This window comes from Thamnophis sirtalis, unplaced genomic scaffold (genome assembly GCF_051295495.1).
Source record: "Thamnophis sirtalis isolate CommonGarterSnake01/CBP01778 unplaced genomic scaffold, rThaSir2_p1.2 scaffold_9, whole genome shotgun sequence".
NCBI classification, from domain to species: domain Eukaryota; kingdom Metazoa; phylum Chordata; class Lepidosauria; order Squamata; family Natricidae; genus Thamnophis; species Thamnophis sirtalis.
Genome location: NW_028261389.1, coordinates 80,826,108 through 80,845,603, shown reverse-complemented (window position 1 = coordinate 80,845,603; position 19,496 = coordinate 80,826,108). Strand labels below are relative to the sequence as shown.

The following is a 19,496-nucleotide window of genomic DNA, read 5'->3' as shown; positions in this document are numbered from 1 at the left end:
AAACCGTTGTAATTCAAGAACCACCTGCATTATGTCGTATTCTCAAAAGCCAGACCAGCTTGCGTAAAGGAGTTGTGGCTGCAACTTCCGTTGTGCTTTCTACGAACTGCGCTCCTCAACGCAAAGGCAGCCCGCTGTGTTTTTGACAAGAGTTGCCGTTTTTGTGGCCTCCTTTGCGCATTTACACAATCCGAAGAGGAAGGCAATAAATCCAGGCCTGTCACAAAGTCACAAAGCTGGAAAGATTGAATTTGGGGGTTTGGGCTGCTTCCCGGCTGCAAGTAGAGGCAGCTCTCCAGAAGCCCCCCGGAGACGTTGCGTGGGGCAAGGAGGGCTAACGGCGTGGATTTCTTTCATTTTTCAGGAGAAATCCCGGTGGCCAATGCTGCCTCCTCCTCCTCCTCTTCCGGAGCGAATTGTTGCACGTGCAATTGTCAACCTGCTCTGCAGGCCATTCTTCAGGAGCTGAAGACCATGAGGAAGATCATGCAGATCCAAGCCGGTAGGACAATGGGTGGCTCAAACCAACTTACAAAGGGTGTGGGATATTCTCAGACTGTCTCTCTCTTCCTCTCCCTCTCTCACCTTCCCTCCCTTCTCTTTCTCTCTCTTTCTCTCCCTCCCCCCTCTCTCTCCCTTCTCTTTCTCTCTCTTTCTCTCCCTCCCTTCTCTTTCTCTCTCTTTCCCTCCCTCCCTCTTTCCCTCCCTCTCCTTCCCTCTCTCTCCCCCTCTCTCTCCCTCTCCCTCCCTCTTTCTCTCCCTCCCTCTCCTTCCCTCTCTCTCTCTCTCCCTTCTCTTTCTCTCTCTTTCTCTCCCTTCCCCCTCTCTCTCCCTTCTCTTTCTCTCCCTCCCTTCTCTTTCTCCCTCTTTCCCTCCCTCCCTCTTTCTCTCTTTCTCTCCCTCCCTCTCCTTCCCTCATTCTCTCTCCCTCTCTCCCTCTTTCTCTCCCTCCCTCTCCTTCCCTCTCTCCCCCTCCCTTCTCTTTCTCTCTTTCTCTCCCTCCCTCTCCTTCCCTCTCTCTCTCCCTCCCTTCTTTCTCTTTCTCTTTCTTTCTCTCCCTCTCCCCTCTCTCGCCCTTCTCTTTCTCTCTCTCTCCCTCCCTTCTCTTTCTCTCTCTTTCTTTCTCTTTCTCTCCCTCCCCCCTCTCTCTCCCTTCTCTTTCTCTCTCCCTCCCTTCTCTTTCTCTCTCTCTCCCTCTCTCTTTCTCTCTTTCTCTCCTTCCCTCTCTTGCTCTCATTTTACGGGGTTGGCCTCAAAGAAAACGTCTATGGAGATTGTCCCCAAAGTGCCTTTCCCCCCCCCCCCCAAGAGGCAACTGAACTTTCATGGTTTCTCTTTGAAGAGGTTCTGCTTCTTCAGCTCTTGAGTTGATCTGAACGGAATAAGCGAAGAAGCTTTTGGGATCAGGAGTGAAGCGTCTTCAAGGAAAAACCAAGAAAGGCCTTTTGGAAAGGCCTCTACGGAGATTCTCAAACATGCCAGCCAGGGGTGGCTTTCCGAAAGTCAACTGGACTTCCTTGGTTTTCTCTGAAGAATCCTCCAGTCGGAGCTGAAGAAGCTTCTTGGATGAGAAGTGAAATGCCTTTGAAGGAAAAACAAGACAATCTAGTTGCCTCTTGGGAAAGAATCTCTGGATGATGGGGAATCTCCGTAAACACACAAAACTGCATGACTTTCTTTAATAATTGTCTATGGAGGTTCTCCCTCATCCAGGTCACCGTTGTCCCCAAAGGCACTTTCCCAAAAGGCAGCTGGATTTCTTGGGGGAGGAGGGGTTCCCCGGAAGAGGTTTTAAGAGCCGAGGTGGCGCAGTGGTTAGGGTGCAGTACTGCAGGCCACTTCAGCTGACTGCTATCTGCAGTTCGGCTGTTCTAATCTCACCGGCTCAAGGTTGATTCAGCCTTCCATCCTTCCGAGGTGGGTGAAATGAGGACCCGGATTGTTGTTGGGGGCGATATGCTGACTCTGTAAACCGCTTAGAGAGGGCTGAAAGCCCTATGAAGCGGTATATAAGTCTAACTGCTATTGCTACTGCTACTGCTTTTGTTTCTCATCCAAGAAACCTCTTCGGTTCTGAGTTGATCTGAACTGAAGAACTGAGGAAGCTTCTGGGCCGAGAAGCAAAACCTCTTCACGGAAGAACAAATTCCAGCAGCCTTTTCGCGGCGGGGGGGAGGGGAAGCACCTTGGGGGGGCCTCAAAGAAAATGTTTACTAAAGAAAAGTAGGGGTGGTTTGTGGGTTTTTATTTTTGCTTTTAATCGACCAAGTGTCCCTGGCAGTCCTCCGTTTACGACCACAAATTCATCCGTTTCGCTTGCCTTCCCTTCCACAAAAGTCATGTTGCTTTCTTTAGATGACTTGGCAAACTTGGAAGATGTGTTGAGTTGAATTCCCAGAATTCCCCAGCCAGGGCAATTATGGGAGTTGAAGTCCACAGGTTGATGTCCACAGTTGCCACGGCTGGACCAGGTTCATCCCAAGCATCGAGTCACGAAGCAGCTGAACACAATTTGACTTAGAGCGGGGATGTCTTAAACTTTGACAACTTGTGGACTTCAACTCCCAGAATTCCCCCCCACACACAGCTGGGGAATTCTGGGAGTTGAAGTCCACTGGTCTTAAAATGGGCGAAGCTGAACCACATTGCTTGAGATGTTCTTCCGACATCTTTACTCATGGAGATACTTGCACAGATCGCTCCCTGCATCCCCATCCTTGTTTCCTTCCAGGAATCTGTGGAACCCGTTGGGTGGAGGCGAGTTTTGAGGGGTTCATGACGATGCAGAGACGGGAAGCAAAAATTTGTCCTCTGATAAACTAATTTTTTTCAAACTTCTCACCTCTTTTCTTCCCCTTTTTCAGCAGCTGCCCAGAGCCGACCACAGCCGCCGGTTCCTCCGGCTACCTTGCAGAAACCCACAGTCTCGAGAAAGAGGAATAAAAAGAAAAAAGCCGCCCCAAAGACTGTTGAGCCCCTGACCGTGAAACAGAAACCGGGCACTGTGGAGGACGACAGAAAGTCACCTGCGAATTCGGGCAGGTTGAGCCTGGAAGGGGCCGAATCCGCCTTGAAAACGGAGCCGCCGGTTTCAGGATTCGGCATCGTGCTCGAATCTTCGTCTTCGGATGTAAGTGGACGAGATGCGATGGATTGCGGGCAATCCTCGACTTAACAACGGTCCGTTTAGCGACTGTTCAAAGTTACAACGGCGCTGAAAATAGTGACTTGTGACCGTTTCTCGCACTTACGACCGCTGCAGCCATCCCCGTTCCCACGTGATCAAAATCCAGAGGTTTGGCAATCGATTTATATTTATGACGGTTGCAGGGTCCCAGGTCAGTGATCCCCTTTTGCGACCTTCTGATGAGCAAATGTCAAGGGGAAGCCATATTTCACTTAACACCCGCGTTACTAATTTAATAACTGCAGTGATTCACTTAGCAACGGTGGCAAGAAAGGTCGTGGAATGGGGTGAACTCACGATGAATGTTTCACTTAGGAAGTTTGGGCTCAATCGTGGCTGTAAGTCAAGGACTATCTATATTTAAAACCTTCCGTTTTTTATTAAATAATCATGTTCACGATAATTCTGGGCCAGGGTCCTCCATTTTCCTAGCAATTCTTAAAATAACGTTGCTTTCCTAAGGGACATTTCATTAATCCATCAGACGGAACATCAAACCCGATCAAATATATGCTGCGTATGTCTTGCATATATCTATTTTTTTTCCCCCTCGGAAGAGATTGGTGTGCACTGGGTGACTTTGGGCCAATCACCAGGAGATAGGGAGTTCTAGTTCCGCCTTAGGCATGAGAGCCAGCTGGGTGACTTTGTAAGTGGGGGACTAGCCATAGCTTTGCTATCTATCAATATATTCAGCTTGTCTTATTTTAACACTAGAGTTAAAGAGCAACAGTATACAAGTGCAATCGTGTTATTTTAAGATCTAACATGTACTATATTTCCCCCCCTCCCCCCTAAGACCCCACCTCCCTTCCCTCCCCCCCGACTTCCCAGAGCCCGTACATGGTATAGCTTTTTAACAAACACAGTCTAAAATTTGTTAAAACAAAGGAAATTAAAGGGGGAAAAAAGAGTCAATAAGATCTCTACGTTGAGCTCAGCTTCTTGCTATCACCCAAACTTTAAACAATTTAACTTATTCCTAATCTTAAGCATAAGCTATCTGGAATTTCTTAGTCCCATATTTATTTTGTATATTGTCAATAGCTTTGCAAGAGCACTATGAGAGCTGGAAAAGAGGTATTTGATATATTCCCCCCACCCACCCACCTCTTTCGAATTGGACACTTGTTGAACAATTGTCTGGGAAGGCGAAAAAAACGCTTTGTTGAGACGAAGTCGGTTCACGGGGGAGGGAGAAGCCGAGCATTCATTTCTACAATGGACTTCTCCCCCCCCCCCACATTTCGAGAAGACAGTTTCCAATTTCCTAAGTGCGCCCAGAACACAGAACCTAATTAAATTCGGTATCAGTGATCGTAAAGGAAAGAAATTGTGCAGAGGATACGGTGCCTTTCTATGGAGAAGTGTAAACTAATAATGCAAAAGAAGGCACCGTCTGATAATTCACTTACACGGAGGGCAGCTATGCCTGGTAATCAGATTAGGATCTCATACCCCTAAGATCCGTATCGCAGTCCATAGTAAAGGACTTGATGCATTTGTGTGTGTGTCGCTGGTGCTGTAATTAAAATTAAAATCTCTGGAAGGAGGAGGGGACCGGGAACTTTATTCTTTAGTTTTACGACTTAACTCTGAGTTTTATTTTAATTTCGTTTTTTTTCAGAATTTTGAACACGCAGGCTCCATCTTTTAAAGCACATTCGTGCAAAATTGAAGTCTGATTGAAAATCTTGGTTTTCTAGACTTTGCTCTTGTGACTTTTTGGATTTTTTAAAAATAAGTTTTCATTGGGTACTTATTAAAGCACGGTGTTAAGAATATAGTTTTGGGCCATAAATGGACAATTCTCAATGAAGACTTCACAAGCGCTATGATGTTTGTTTGGGTTTAATCCCAAGTATTCAGCCTTATGGTACTTTGAGTCCAGGAACTGATGGACAATTCTCCTCCTAAATATATTTTTCTGTTTGTTTCAATAAAAGGCGAATAATATGTCGAACTGGCAAAGAAAGTAACTGTTAATCAATTACAACATTTTATAAATGCTTAGGATTAATTCTAATTGGCGGTTTACTCATTTTAGCCCAACAAAGTTGAACAAATATTAGTGTTAATTATATACACAATTGCCTTGATTATTTTCTGTCATCAAACTCTCTGTTTAACTGTAAAACCACTCTTGGAGAATGGACGTGGGGACGCTCAATGGAGTACTGATTGCTTGCAATTGAAGGATAACTCCCCACTAAAGGAATCTGGAATAAATCAGCATTTTAATTTATGTGACCGGAATACAAACAGATTCATTTAGGAAACATACACAAAGAAAATTGCAGATCACTTTAATTGGATCTCTAACTGAAGCCTGATCGTCCCTGTGCAGAACCTTGGTGAAGAATCTTATTCCAATCTTTTTCTAAAATAAGATTTTTGACAGATTGGTGGTCCTGCTTTTTTCAGGGTTATTGTTGTGGCGATGGGATAATCTGCTCCTTAGAAACAGCAGTTATAGAAGATAATGGGTGCTCGTTATAGAAGATTATCTAATTTTATTCTGAATTCTGACACTGCCTTGGAATTCATAATTACGCTGTTTTCAACCTGGTTTTGGTCTGCCGGAGTGGAAGCTGAAGTGACTAACTTCATCTCAGATCAAATCTGTAAAATTTACAATTGCCCTTTGCCTTGGAGAGTTAATTGGCTGATTATTAATAGACAGAGAAAGGGACAGTTTACAATCCAGGGCTTTGTGCGAGTGTCTCTCCAGTTAAGTGTGTGTGGTTGTGTCTCAAGGGCAAGTGGTACTTTTTCTGGAAAGTTGTGACTTCCAAACTCACCAAAATGGTTATTTACTGGTTAACTGTTTTCTCCCCTGCAAAATGCATGCTGCTTCCAGCCATCGCAAATCCTAGCATTTAAGTAGGGTTTGTAGTAACTTAAGGTTAACTAGTCCTGGTACAGGAAATCCGTGACTTATGACCCCAATTGAGCCCAATATTTCTGTTGCTAAGCGAGGCAGTTGTTAAGTTTTGCCTCCTTTTACAACCTTTCTTGCCACAGTTGTTAAGCGAATCACTGCAATTGTCAAAGTTAGCCACCCAGTTGTGAAGTGAATCTGGCTTCCTCATTGATGTTGCTTGTCAGAAGGTCGCAAAAGGGGATCACGTGACCCTGGGACGCTGCGACTGTCATAACTATGAGTCAGTTGCCAAGAGCACGAATTTTGATTCACAGGAATGCTGCAACAGTCGTAAGTGTGAAAAACGGACATAGGTCGCTTTTTTCAATGCGGGTGTAATTTCAAATGGTCACTAAATGAATGGGTGCAAGACGAGGAATATCTGTAAACATGAGACGCATACAGATAATCAATGATGAGATAAGATATATTGTATAAAACATAAAATATTGTATAGGATATAAGATACAAGTTAATCTTTATTGTTGCTTTTTTCTGTGAAAACACTGTGAAGACACATTAAAAAATAAAATTATGATGCCTGCTCTAAAAAAAAGAAAATACATACTATATACATACATGTACACACATACATATGGTTATCTATCTATCCATCCATCCATCCATCTACACATGTACATCCACACACAAACACACACATATCGATACATAGATTAATTGCAGTCCATTTTGAATATAGAGCAATATGAGAGAGTTAACAAGATTTTCCCTGATTCTTAATATTTATTAACGATAATAATGTGTTGACCTGATAGGGAATGTATTATTTCCCACTCACATTTTAAATGGAGAGTTAACCTTGTCAATCCAGTGAATGAAAAGTCTTCTGGCACCAGTTTAATATATTTGTGTCGGTGTGTAATACGGCCCAACACCTGTAGTTGCTTTGCCCGCAGAATGAGGATGTTGTTAATCCTGCCTTATTATTCCATTTTTTTCCCCTTTTTTCTGATAGCCAGAAGTTCAGCTTGCTGAAGGTTTTGACGTTTTTATGCCTAAATCACAACTGGACTCTATCTTAGCAAATTACACTCGCTCAGGAAGTCTCCTCTTTCGAAAACTGGTGTGCGCGTTTTTTGACGACAAGACGTTGGCCAACTCTCTGCCGAATGGCAAAAGGAAAAGGGGCCTCAATGACAACCGGAAAGGATTAGACCAAAATATTGTGGGTGCAATAAAAGGTATTTATTTTTCCCTACTTTTTCATACCCCTCTTTTTCCAAAGTCTTCTCAACACGGGGAGGAGGTTTCGCACCTGGTAGCCCTGTGAGCACAGTTGAGTCCCAAATTTTACGGCTAAGCGAGACAGTTGTTATGTGAGTTTCGCTCCATTTTACAACCTTCCTTGCCACAGTCGTTAAATGAATCGCTGCAGTCGCTAAATTAGTAGCACGGTTGTTAAGTGGATCTGGCTTCCCCTGGACTTGGCTTGTTGGAAGGTCCCCAAAGGGGATCAAGTGATCCCCAGGACACTGCGACCGGCATAAATATGCGTCTATTGCAATCATTTACAACCGTTCAAAGTTACCACGTCATGAAAAAAAGGTGATTTAGGACTATTTTTTCAGACTTACGGGCCGTGGCAGCGTCCCCATGGTTACGTGATCAAAATTTGGACGCTCGGGCAACTGATTCGTATTTATGACGGTTGCAGGGTCCCTGGTTATTTTTCACAACCTTCTAATAAGGTGAGTCAATGAGGAGGCCAATTCACTTAATAACCGTGTTACTAACTTAACAACTGTGGTGATTCACTTAACAACTGCGACAAGGAAGGTCATAAAACATGGCAAAACTCACTATCAATCATCCATCCATCCAAAAGTTTCCTTTGCTAAGCAGCTTGCTTAGCAATTTTGAGCTCAATTGTGGTCAAAGACTGTGTGTGTCTGTGTGTGTCTGTGTGTATAGATAGATTAGACAGGGGGATGGACGATAGATGATAGATAATAGATGGAAAATAGATAGACAGACAGACATCGATAGATATAGGTGTCTGTGTGTGTAAATGTGGAGCTCAACTGTGGTCCTAAGTCAAAGGCTACACACACACACACACACATCTCAAATATGTCTCTGAAGCAGTTTTCAGTGCCACCCAGCTGCCAACCTCCCTCAAGTGGCACCAGTAGGCACCATTCTGACAAGAAGACTCCTTCTATTGAGGTGCCGGTGAGGAAGCCTCCTTGGCTTCAGCAGGGGCTTCTCCTAGGCAGGAGTAGGAAGCGATGCCGTGGTGGGTCTCCGCTCTGCCTGGCTCCATTCACCCAAGCTGACTTTGCAAAGCTGTTCTTCCAGAGACTGTAGCCCCATTTATTTCTTCTGGTGGCTCCGTCGGCCTTCGGTCCCATTCAGAATCAGAAGGTCTTGTTGTCCACTTGGCATCGAGAGAGGCTTTCCAGAAGATCTGGCCCCAAACTTTGCACTGCTCTTCCCCACGAGTCCAGAGGGAGCAGGTTCTGTCCGATAAATCAGTGAGAGAGGGAGTGTAAAGACTTTTGGGCGATATAATTCATTTCGTTTCCAATTTCCCTGTGACACTTTTGGAGAGGATGCTCGTTTTACTACCAGAGAGCTTATCAACAAACAGGATGCTAATAAGGCCATTAAAAGCATTGTCGTTGAGTGGAGTTTTTGACGTCAAACCTGGTTTGGCTTCCAAACTGATTTTTCCCCACATATTTCCACTTGTTTCTTTTAACCCTTGTCTCTGTTCCTTGCCTCAAATACACCCTTAAGTCAGATCTCAGCTTCAGAGGTCTGGTCTAAAACTTATTTTCTCCTTAAAGTTCCCTCCAGAGACAATTGTGAAAAAACATGATTGCATCTCTTTCCGCACCTCCTCCTTCCAAAAATGGGATGGGGGACCCTCAAACCTGGCTAAATCCACATGGTGTGATGTGACTCCTGCCCAAACAACCTGAGTTGTGGTCCTCAAAGATCAAAAACAGGCTCATTCCTACCCAGTCCAGTTCTTTCTAAACAACTATGTTAGATAGTTTGCTATGGCTCATGTTTTCCTCCGTTTCTGAAATGCTCCTTAATTAAGGAAATATATTGGCCTCTGACTTCCTAAAACGCTGAAAAGTACTCGTAAGCCAAAGAAAGAAATCGTTGGTCTGTTGGTTGATTACATCATTCATCATTCTCTCTCTTTTCCGTTTGTTCTGATGTCTTTTCCAAGTGGATCCTTGGTGCTCTCTGAGCTTGGCGGGATTTTTGCAGACATTTCATGACCCAACTGGAGAACATCATCCGTGCTAGAGTGGAAGAGAAGGAGAGGAGAAGGACGGTGAGGTTCTTGACTGGGTGGCTTTGTTGCAGACGTTTCATGACCCGGCTAGATCACTTCATCAGCGAACCCCATTCCTTCTAGCACTGATAAAGTTACCTAGCTGGGTCATGAAACGTCTGCAAGAAAACCACCGAAGGTGGAGGGTTCGTTCTCAGAGCTTGTGGGTTAGTTTCCGAATGTTTTGATACCAGGCTAGGTCAGATCTCAGGGGAATTGAGGGAATGTCAGCTTATAAGGACCTCATGTGGTCAGTGGGTCTTGTGATGGGGAGATCTTATCAGGTGAGGATTTTGTGATGGGCCAGGTGTGGGTCACATCAAGTGAGGCTCTTGTTGCTGCAACCCACACCTGACCCACCAAAAGACCCATCACAAGACTCTCACTTGACACATCCAAACCTGACCCATCACAAGAGCTACTGACCACACAAAGCCCTTATCAGCAGAACAGCATCAACACTGACCTCCTCTCAACGCCACTGAGTAGCCAGTAGCCTGGTAATGAAACGTTGGGAAACCAACCCACAAGCTCGGAGGTCGAACCCCCACCCACATTCTAGCCCTGGGCTATAGAAATTCGCCCCCATCGCAAAAACCCCAAGTGGTCGGAGAGCACCAAGGACCCCACAGTTCAACCCTGAGCTGCCGAGGGCCGAAGCCCACGCTTCTTCAATATTTCTCTTCTTCTCCAAGTGACAGTTCAAAACTTCTCCTTCCTCTGGTGGCTTCCCCTTCCTCCAGGGCTTCTTGATTTACATGTCTGTGAAACAGGATGTGAGAAGCGGTGGGTGGAGAGCAGAGTCGGGGGGGGGGGCATCGTCTTAGAAGAGATTTTGTGTGGGTGTTTCCTCGGAACCTTTGCAAGTAGCCCTTTATATTTACATTTTATATTTTAGGAAATTTATACGTGGTGACTCAAGGCGGCTTACAAGGACACGGAAACCTCATATATAAAACAATAAAACCAATAACTAATCGGCTTTCAACAGTTCATTTAGTGACTGTTTGAAGTTACAACAGAGCTGAAGAAAGGGAGTTGTCATCGTTTTCCACACTTATGGCCATTGCGGTATCTCCATGGTCATGTGGTTTACATTCGGATGCTTAACACCTGACTGACATTTATAACGGTTACAGTGTCCCGGGGTCACGGGATCCCCTTTTGCGACCTTTTGACCAGCAAAACCCAGGGGGGGGGGAGCCAGATTCCCTTAACAACTGCGTTGCTAACTTAACAGCTGCCGTGATTGGCTTAACAGCTCCGGCAAGAAAAGTTGCCAAAGCGGGGCCAAACTCACTTAACGAATGTCTCGCTTAGCAACAGCCACGTTGGGCTCAATTGTGGTCGTAGGTCAAGGACTACCTGTCTTGTTTGGTTTTGCTTCCTCAATTGGTCTGTTCCTTTGTTTCCCCCCCCCCCCTTGCAGTGTTCACAGAAAAATACTGTACTGTAAACCACGTGGATAAACTCCCTGGCCCCAGGGACTGGGTCCAGATTCTGCAGGATCAGATCAAGCTGGCCAGAAGGCGGTTGAAAAGAGGATCGGGTGAGTGAGGAGAAGCACGGAGGGAGGGGAGGGGAGCGCGTGGAGCAGAAAGGCAAGGAGACCCTGAGGATCCTGTCCTGAAGTTTGAGGAAGGGGGGGGGTGTTAGTTTCCTAAATACGGGTTATACCTGGGACCTCTCTCCTTCCTCGCCTTCTTCCTTTCCTCCGGGTTCTCAGCCTGGAGTGCAGGTGGAAATCACCTGGATCCAGGAGTTCTCCTTTGGAGGGTAATTCAGAGAATTCCTGGGGTTGCTTTCCATGGGCATAAATCTGAATTACCTTACAGGGTGGGCTGAGAGAGCCCTCGGACTCTTCGTGTACAGTCCCCCCCTTTTTTCAGTGCTGTGGTAAGATGGGACGGTCACTAAACAAACTGTTTGTAAGCAGAGGACTATACAACAGTTCATTTCGGAACCGTTCAAACAGGACTGAAAAAAAGTGACTCGTGACCATTTTTCACACTTACGACCCTTGCAGCATCCCCGTGGTCATGCGATTTACATTCGGATACTTGACAACTGACTCACATTTATGACGGTCTCAGTGCCCTGATCCCCCCTTTGCGACCTTCTGACGAGCAAAGTCAATGGGGAATCTGGATTCACTTAACAACCGGGTTACTAATTTAAGAAGCATAGTGTTTCACTTAACGAACATGGTGACAAAGGTCATAAAATGGGGCAGAACTCACTTAAGAAATGTTTAGCTTAACAACAGAAATTTTGGGCTCCATTGTGTTTATAAATCGAGGACTACCTCTATTTTAAAAGTCTCAATATACCATCATCCTGAACTGGTGGCGCCTTATGGAGGTTGCGGTGCAAAAAATGGTGAGCTACAGGTTGGGGATACGGTGGCTAGTTTCCGTCTCATCTCTAACTCCAAAATTCTAGCAGATAATAATGAGGCTGCGGAGCATTTAAGATTTTGTTTTATTTATTTAAAAATGCATTTGATGCCCTTTGAAGTTAATCCATCTCCAGGATTAACGTTCCCCAGGTAACATTTCAAAGCAAAATACCCAACTTCTCAAAAGAGCATCATTCGCATTTTCAAAAAAAAATATTTTCCCCCTTTCTTAAAAGAATAGGACACAAACGGAATTAAGTAATCCCTGCTACATTAACATTTCAGCAGCAGGAGGAGGAGGAAAGAGAATAAAAATGGTTTTTAAGCCCATCAAAAGACCGAATAACAGAGCTGGAAGGGACCCCGGAGGCCTTCTAGTCCAACCCCCTGTTCAGGCAGGAAAACCCGTACTATTTCAGACAAGCGGCTGTCCGGTCTCTTCTTTAAAATGTCCAATGTTGGGACATTTTCAACTAAGAAGAGATGTGTATAATCACAGGTTCTCACAGGCTGCTTTTACCCAAAGAATGGGAACGACATCACAAAAAGTTGTGTTGCAAATTCCATCCCTTCTGGGTAGACAGGTAGTCCTCAACTTATAGCAATTCATTTAGTGACCGTTCGAAGTTACAATGGCATGGAACAAGATGACTTGGAGCCCCTTTTTCACACTTATGACTGTTGCAGAGCCTCCCTGTGGCCAGGCGATGAAAATTCAGGCGCTTGGCAACTAAATCCTATTTGTGACGGTCGCAGTGTCCCGGGGTCACGTGATCCCCTTTTGCCTTCTTCTGAGTCAATGGGGAAGCCAGAGTCACTTAACAACTGTGTTACCCACTGAACAACTGCAATGATTCACTTAACAGCCCGTGGCAAGAAAGGTCCTAAAACGAGGCAAAGCTCACTTAACAGACATCTTGCAGCAGATAGTTTGGGCTCAATTGTGGTCTATCTGCCCTCAAAGGCGAAATGTTGCAGACGAAGGAGCGATTTAGCCTCCGCTGGCATCCCCAGAAGCATTTTAAGAATGAGAAGACAGGCGGGGACATGTCTGGATCAATCCTTAAGAGAGAGAGAGAGGAGGGTTTTGCAGCTGGGCCTTTGCAGTTAAAGGTTTTCAATGGGAAATAATCTCAGCTAGGCTGAATCACTGTGGAACCAGTCGGGCGATTTAGCATTGTCTCCGTTTTAAAATGGCAACGGCCAGGGCAGTAGGCAGGACAAGAAGCAACAGGTGGAAACTCATCCAGGAGAGGAGCAACCTGGAATTTAGGAGAAGCTTCCTAACAGGGAGGACCATGAATCAGAGGATTGGCTTCCCTTCAGAAGTGGTGGGTGCTTCATCACTTGAAGCTTTTAAGAAGAGACTGGGCAGCCGTTTGTCTGGAATGGCTATAGAGTCTCCTGCTTGACCAGGAGGTTGGACTAGAAGACCTCCCAAGGACTTTTCCAGCTCTGATTGACCAATTGACTTTTCTGATGCCCCCAGTAACACCCCTGCCCTCACTTTTGCTTTCGAAAAAGTACTTTGACTTCTCAGGGTTTTGCGTCATTTTGTCAAGCGGTAGTCGTGCTCTGCTTTGTACCTTTGTTTTCAAAGTTTGGCCTTTTTCCTAGAATTCATTGCAGCAAAGAAAGGTTTGGCTGAGAAAAAAAATGTTATCAACAAAAGTGCACTGAAGTGGATTTTTGGAATGCCGCTTTAGGAACTTAAAAGTCATATTTTCCACTTTGTATCCTTAATGCAGTGGTGGGTTGTTTTTTTTAAATGTAATGAAACTATATTTTTATGTGGCTTGGCATTTTTCCTGCTCAGTTCAGTTATTGATTTACATCCGAAAAGGATTTCACATATTAGTGTCTGTGTGTGTGCATTATGCCGCAGTAAAATCCTTTCCACTTTAAAAGTTGATTAGCCTTCGGTCAGGGACAAATTTAACTTTGGTTGAAGCAGCTCTGTTGCCCAAATCCCCTTAAGCAGAAGTAATATAGGGGCAGAGTTAAAGAAAAGAGGTCAAGTCAGCAACTGCACACACTGAAGCGCTGCCTCCTTCTTACACGCAGGGGTTGGGCTTTTTAACTTCACTGGATGAGAAATTTAAAAAACAAATTACAAAAAACTAAACTAAAGAAAGTGCTAAAGTACTAAAGTATTAAAATTGTAAACAACTGTTTACAATTACGAGAAAAGGATTAATCATAACCAATAACCAACAAAACAAAATTCTAAGCAATGTAAACGTATCACTTATATATCAAATCAGAAGCGGGTTGCTTCCAGTTTGGGCCGGATCGGGCGAACTGGTTGTAGCGGCAGCTGGAAGCTCCACCCACCTGCCCGGACGCTTCTGCACATGCGCAGAAGTGTCGCGTGAGCCTGCCTGAACCGGTAGTAAAAAAAATTAGCAACTCATCACTGTATCAAATGTTAAACAATATACAATATACTGATGAGATTACCTAGTTGGGTGATGAGACATCTGCAAGAAACCAAGCTCAGAGATCACCCAAGGGCCCCACAGTTCTCCTCCTCCCTCCTCCTGTCTGCAAACCCTTCTCTCTTCCAGAACTGATGATGTTGGTTCCACCACAAAAGCGCGTAGGACAAAATCGCGCTCGACAAAAGCGCGCTGTGACGTCATCACAGCGCGACGAAAAAGATCGAAAAATTGTAAAAATAAAGCGAAAACCTTACCCTAAGCCCCCCAAACCTAACCCTAAACCTAACCCTAAACCTAACTCTTAACCTAACCCTAAACCTAACCCAAAACCTAACCGTTAAAGTAACGAAAAACCTAACGCTAACCCTTATCCTAACCCTAACGCTAACGCTAACGCTCTAAAGCTAACCCTAACCCTTAACCTAACCCTAACCCTAACCCTTACCTTTATGTGAATCGGCTTGCTTTAATTTAATTTTTATTAATTTTTATTTGAATTTTTCGATCTTTTTCGTCGCGCTGTGATGACGTCAAAGGCGCGATTTTGTCGATCGCGCTTTTGCCGTCCGCGCTTTTGCCGGGTCACGGATGATGTTACCTAGTTGGGTTATTAAAATGTCTTGAACAAAACAATCAAGCTCAGAGAGTACCAAAGTCCCCACAGTTTTCTTCTTCTTCCTCCTCCTCCTTTACAAACTCCACCCTCCTCTAGCACTGATGCTGTTACATACCTGGGGCATGAAAAGTCTCAAGCAAACCACCAAGCTCAGAGAGCACCGAAGACCCCACAGTTCAACTTTGAGCTAGAGGGTTGAAGTCAACTCATCTTAAATGTTGCTGAGGTTGAGAAACACTTTACAAGTGACCAGCTTGGTGAAGAGGGTACCAGGGTGGTCTCTGGAAAAAAAGAAGAAGAAACTAGACAGACTGTTTTTAAATAAACATCCATGATTCATTTCTTTTCTGCATTTACTCTTTTTTAAACTCCCAAGTAAAATAGTTGTGGAATAATCTTCTTTTCTTCCATACCTGTCTTTAGCAGAAACGGCTGATGGTGATGAGAAAGTGGACATTTCTCTGCTAGAGGCAGGTAAATGGCGCCGAGGTTTGTTTCCTTCTTTAATTTGTTTAATGTGAGATATACTGTACCACTAACTGCCGGAACTTCTTAGCAGCTTAGCAATAAAAACAAATTTAAAATCAAGAACACGTAAAATAAACAATGGAAAGCAAGTAAGCCCCAAAGCCTGTTAGAAAATAAGTTATTCTGAGGATTTTTTTAAAAAAGGAAATAAAGAGGGAAGGCGTTCCTGGGTCTTGGGCTGGCAGCAGGAAAAACAAAGAAGGTTGCCCCCAGATGACCTCTCAACCATCCCTTGAGATCCTCTCCAGGGGCAGAGAGGTTCATGGAGAAAGAGGTCCTCTCTCTCAGACCCCCTGCAGCTGAGCCACGTGGGCGGGGTGGGGTGGGGGGAGGGCTTCAGAGCTAATGGCCAGCGGTCCAAGAAACCAACTGGATCAGATTCCTGTAGCCTCTGGGTTTTCCTAAGAGCAGCTCAGTGGCCAAGTCAGGTCCTAGCTGAGGTTTCTGGATTAGATGCTTGTCAAGAATATGCCTCATACCAATAAAGGGGAATATCTGTAGCTCAGGTTGAAATGTCTTTGGTGCTCCCTGAGCTTGGTGGTTTTCTTGGGGACATTTCATGAACCAAGTAGGTGACATCATCATCGATAAAAATGAGTGGGTTATATTGTAAATAAACAGAGAGCAAACCCCACTCCCTTCTAGCATTGATGATGTTACCTAGTTGGGTCATGAAACGTCCGCAAGAAAACCATCAAGCTCAGATAGCACCAAGGACCCCATAGTTCTTCCTCCTCCTCCTCGCTCTCTTCCTCCTCTTCCTCCTTTCCACAAACTCCATTCCCTTCTAGCACTGATAATGTTACCTAGTTTGATCATGAAATGTCCACAAGAAAACCACCAAGCTCAGGGAGCACCAAGGACCCCACAGTCCTCCACTTCCTCCTCCTCCATTTCTACGAAACCCCCTCCCTTCTAGCACTGATGATGTTACCTAGTTGGGTCATGAAACATCCACAAGAAAACCCAGCAAGCTCAGGGAGCATCAAGGACCCCTCAACATGCATCATAATTATAGTTCCTTAAAATGCTAATTTTCAACTTTTAACTCTTTTTCAGGTACCCTCCTTGAAGCCACACCTTCTGCGCCAGTGTTTCATTAGCATATTCAAACCTTGGTTTGAGATGATGCCAGCAACCTTTCTAGATTACTTCACTATCCGCGCTCTCCTGTTTCATGATCTCCGATCAATTTTTTTTTCACGCTTTTCTAGCGTGGATAATAATTAAGCGACAAATCACTTTTCCTTTGGATTTAATCAAGATAACTAGATTTGTTCGTAGAGAGGCTCTAGTGCAATTAGTCTGGTAACCAATGTGATAGGATGAATTTTGATTTTATGATGGCATTTCCCCATATAAATACATGCGTGGTGGCGATTCTAGAAAAAAAGAGAAATTAAAGTCTCCTCTTAATCTTACAAAGAGCTCCTAACACCTCCATTTCGTATAGGGATTTGGTGCCAAAGTCATGGGATCAAAAATAAAATTTCTAAGACATTTAAGGAGTCTTAATTTAATGAGTTTCTGAGTTGAGTCTTTCCTTCCATCCCCACAAAGCAAATTTCTACTTGACTAAAAAAAAATTTTTTTTCAGAAGCAGAATTGCTCTCATTATATTTGACCATAAGATATTAATTAATATTTCTTGCGATGTCACATTTAATCCTGATCAAATACTCCTTGGACGCGTACAGGAGTAACAATTAATGTATTTTATTCCCTCATTGATGAACTAAGAACCATCAACTCTGTGTGCTTAGATTCCATTCTCCTTTGTTTTGCTACTTTATGGGGATTAGGAATTGTGAGAACCTTTTGGAAGATACAACTTTGAGAAGATTCCTTACACATTTCCTCTCCTTTTTCCATCCCTTCAGAGCTGAAAAGATACTTGGGGGTTTATGCTAATATTTCTCTTTTCAAACAAAAGCCAGCAGAAGTATGGCTAGCAACTCTCCACTAATCTTCAATACACTCCGATATCTCATAAACACCATCTGAATTTATTTGCATTTTTGTTACTCCCTATATCTCCTACGTTCTACATGAGAAGGTCTCCTCATACCTTAGATCAGAGTGTCCAACCTTGGCCACTTTTAAGACCTGTGGACTTCAATTCCCAGAATTCCCCAGCCAGCCTTGCAAGGCTAGCTGGAGAATTCTGGGAGTTGAAGTCCACAGGTCTTAAAACAGCCAAGGTTAGACACCCATTTTACATGAAGGGTTAATGCCACATACATGACAAATTCATTGATACCGTCATAAACATATCTAGCAGAGTCTAATGGTGTGTTTAGGAATCCTCTTCTTCAGCTTGCTAAAAATAATCATTTCTGCAGTTCAATAATGTTTTTAAATAAATTTTTAAACTGAATGCAGTACAAACAACTTACCACTGAAACATGGCTGTCTTTCCTTGATGCCTTGACCAACCTGGGCTAGTGCTGTGGTCTGTAAGGATCCCACATCCTCTTTTTGAGGCCGAGGGGATTTTCTTCCACAAATGAAATTTCTTGGTCTTTTCCATAAATCTGCAAACAAATCATACGTATTGTAACCATTAACCCACAATCAGCAGTCTTACGAATCTTTAAAAACAATTGTACTTGTGTTGGCTTTAACTGTGACTACTATTAAAACCTTTTTCCGGGCGTCTTTTTTTATAGGTTTTATTAGAAAAAATATCATCCCATATTTAGGTAAAAGTCTCAATCTTATGTATATATGTTTTATTAATATGTACATATTTAGCTATTTTTTAAATTACTATGTTCTTAATAAAACCAACAAGGGACTAATTGTGAAATGGTGCATTAAGATTGTGTCGTGTTATCAATCTCTGGGAATCTTTGTCAAGTTCAACAAAATAATAATAATAATAAATTACTTTAATTTAATCAGAGTCCTTATACTTTTTTTCCCACAGATTATTTTTTAAATTATTGTACATGTTTCTTCATGTCAGTACCATATTGTTATTAATGTAAAGGGTAATTAATGCATTGTTTTATCAGCCAGGAAATTAGCAATAAGGCTAAACTAGCCGCCCCAAAGGCAGGATTAAATTGGCAGCCGTGCTTTGCTTGTTTGTGGAAGGGATGAAATTTGTTATTAATTTATAACATGGGAATGACACATCCATGTAACACAGGATGGGGAACAATTGTGGTTTTATTTATTTAAATAATGGCACACCTTGATTGTGTGACACGTAACAAAAGGCAAGATACAGGTAGTCCTTTCAATAGTTCATTTAGTGATCCTTCAGAGTTATGACATCAGAGAAAAAAGTGATTTATGACTATTCTTCACACTTACGACCGTTGCAGCATCCCCACAGTCACATCAAAATTCAGACGTTTGGCAACTGACTCATATTTATGACGGTTGCTGTCACATGATCTCTTTGCGATCTTCTGACCAGCAAAGTCAACGGGGAAGCCAGATTCATTTAACAATTGTGTTACTAATTTAACAATTGCAGTGGTTCACTTAACTGCGCCAAGAAAGGTCATAAAATGGGGCAAAATTCACTTAGCAACAGAAAATTTGGGCTCAATTATAGTTGTAAGTCAAGATTGTAAGAGCCCTGGTGCCACAGTGGTGAGAATGCAGTATTGTAGGCTAACTGCCCACTGCCAGCAGTTCGATCCTGTCTCCTCATCCTTCCTAGGTCAGTGAAATGAGGAGCCAGATTGTTGGGGGCCATGTGCTGACTTTGTAAAACCACTTAGAGAGGGCTGTAAAGCACCGTGAAGCGGTATATAAGTCTAAGAGCTATTGTTGTTGCTACCTGCATTGCAAGTGGAGAGCAAAATCAGTAATTCTTGGAAGAACGCCTGCAGAGGAGGAGGAAAACGTTTGACCGGGTTTCTTGGAAGCCAGCAAGCAGCCAGCAGCAGAGTTAATGGAGAGGGGATCGAGAGGATTATAAACAGGTTTGGCAGGTAGTGTGCCCCGAGCGCATCGCAACGTGACCATTACTGGACCAACCGGTTTGTAATGTCATCTGGTAATGCCAGCTACAACACCTCCTGAGGTCTTAAAATTAGCCATTTTGTCAGATTGCCCTTGCACTGGGCTTCCC

General features: G+C 43.8%; 1 protein-coding gene across 3 annotated transcripts in view; it reads left to right on the top strand.

The window, feature by feature from the left end:
- BEND7 (BEN domain containing 7) overlaps positions 1–18,306 on the top strand; it is a 40,369-nt gene extending 22,063 nt beyond the window's left edge. Inside the window, exons 4-9 of one of the 3 annotated variants that reach the window (XM_087722401.1) lie at positions 365–502; positions 2,865–3,130; positions 7,087–7,312; positions 10,853–10,972; positions 15,305–15,352; positions 16,466–18,306. In XM_087722401.1, the coding sequence (XP_087578527.1) occupies positions 365–502; positions 2,865–3,130; positions 7,087–7,312; positions 10,853–10,972; positions 15,305–15,352; positions 16,466–16,509 (842 nt within the window). In that variant the 3' untranslated portion in view covers positions 16,510–18,306. Of the gene's footprint in view, positions 1–364; positions 503–2,864; positions 3,131–7,086; positions 7,313–10,852; positions 10,973–15,301; positions 15,353–16,465 lie in introns of all 3 variants that reach the window. The other 2 variants (XM_087722399.1, XM_087722398.1) reach the window with 2 other exon arrangements.
- The last annotated feature ends 1,190 nt before the right edge of the window (positions 18,307–19,496 follow it).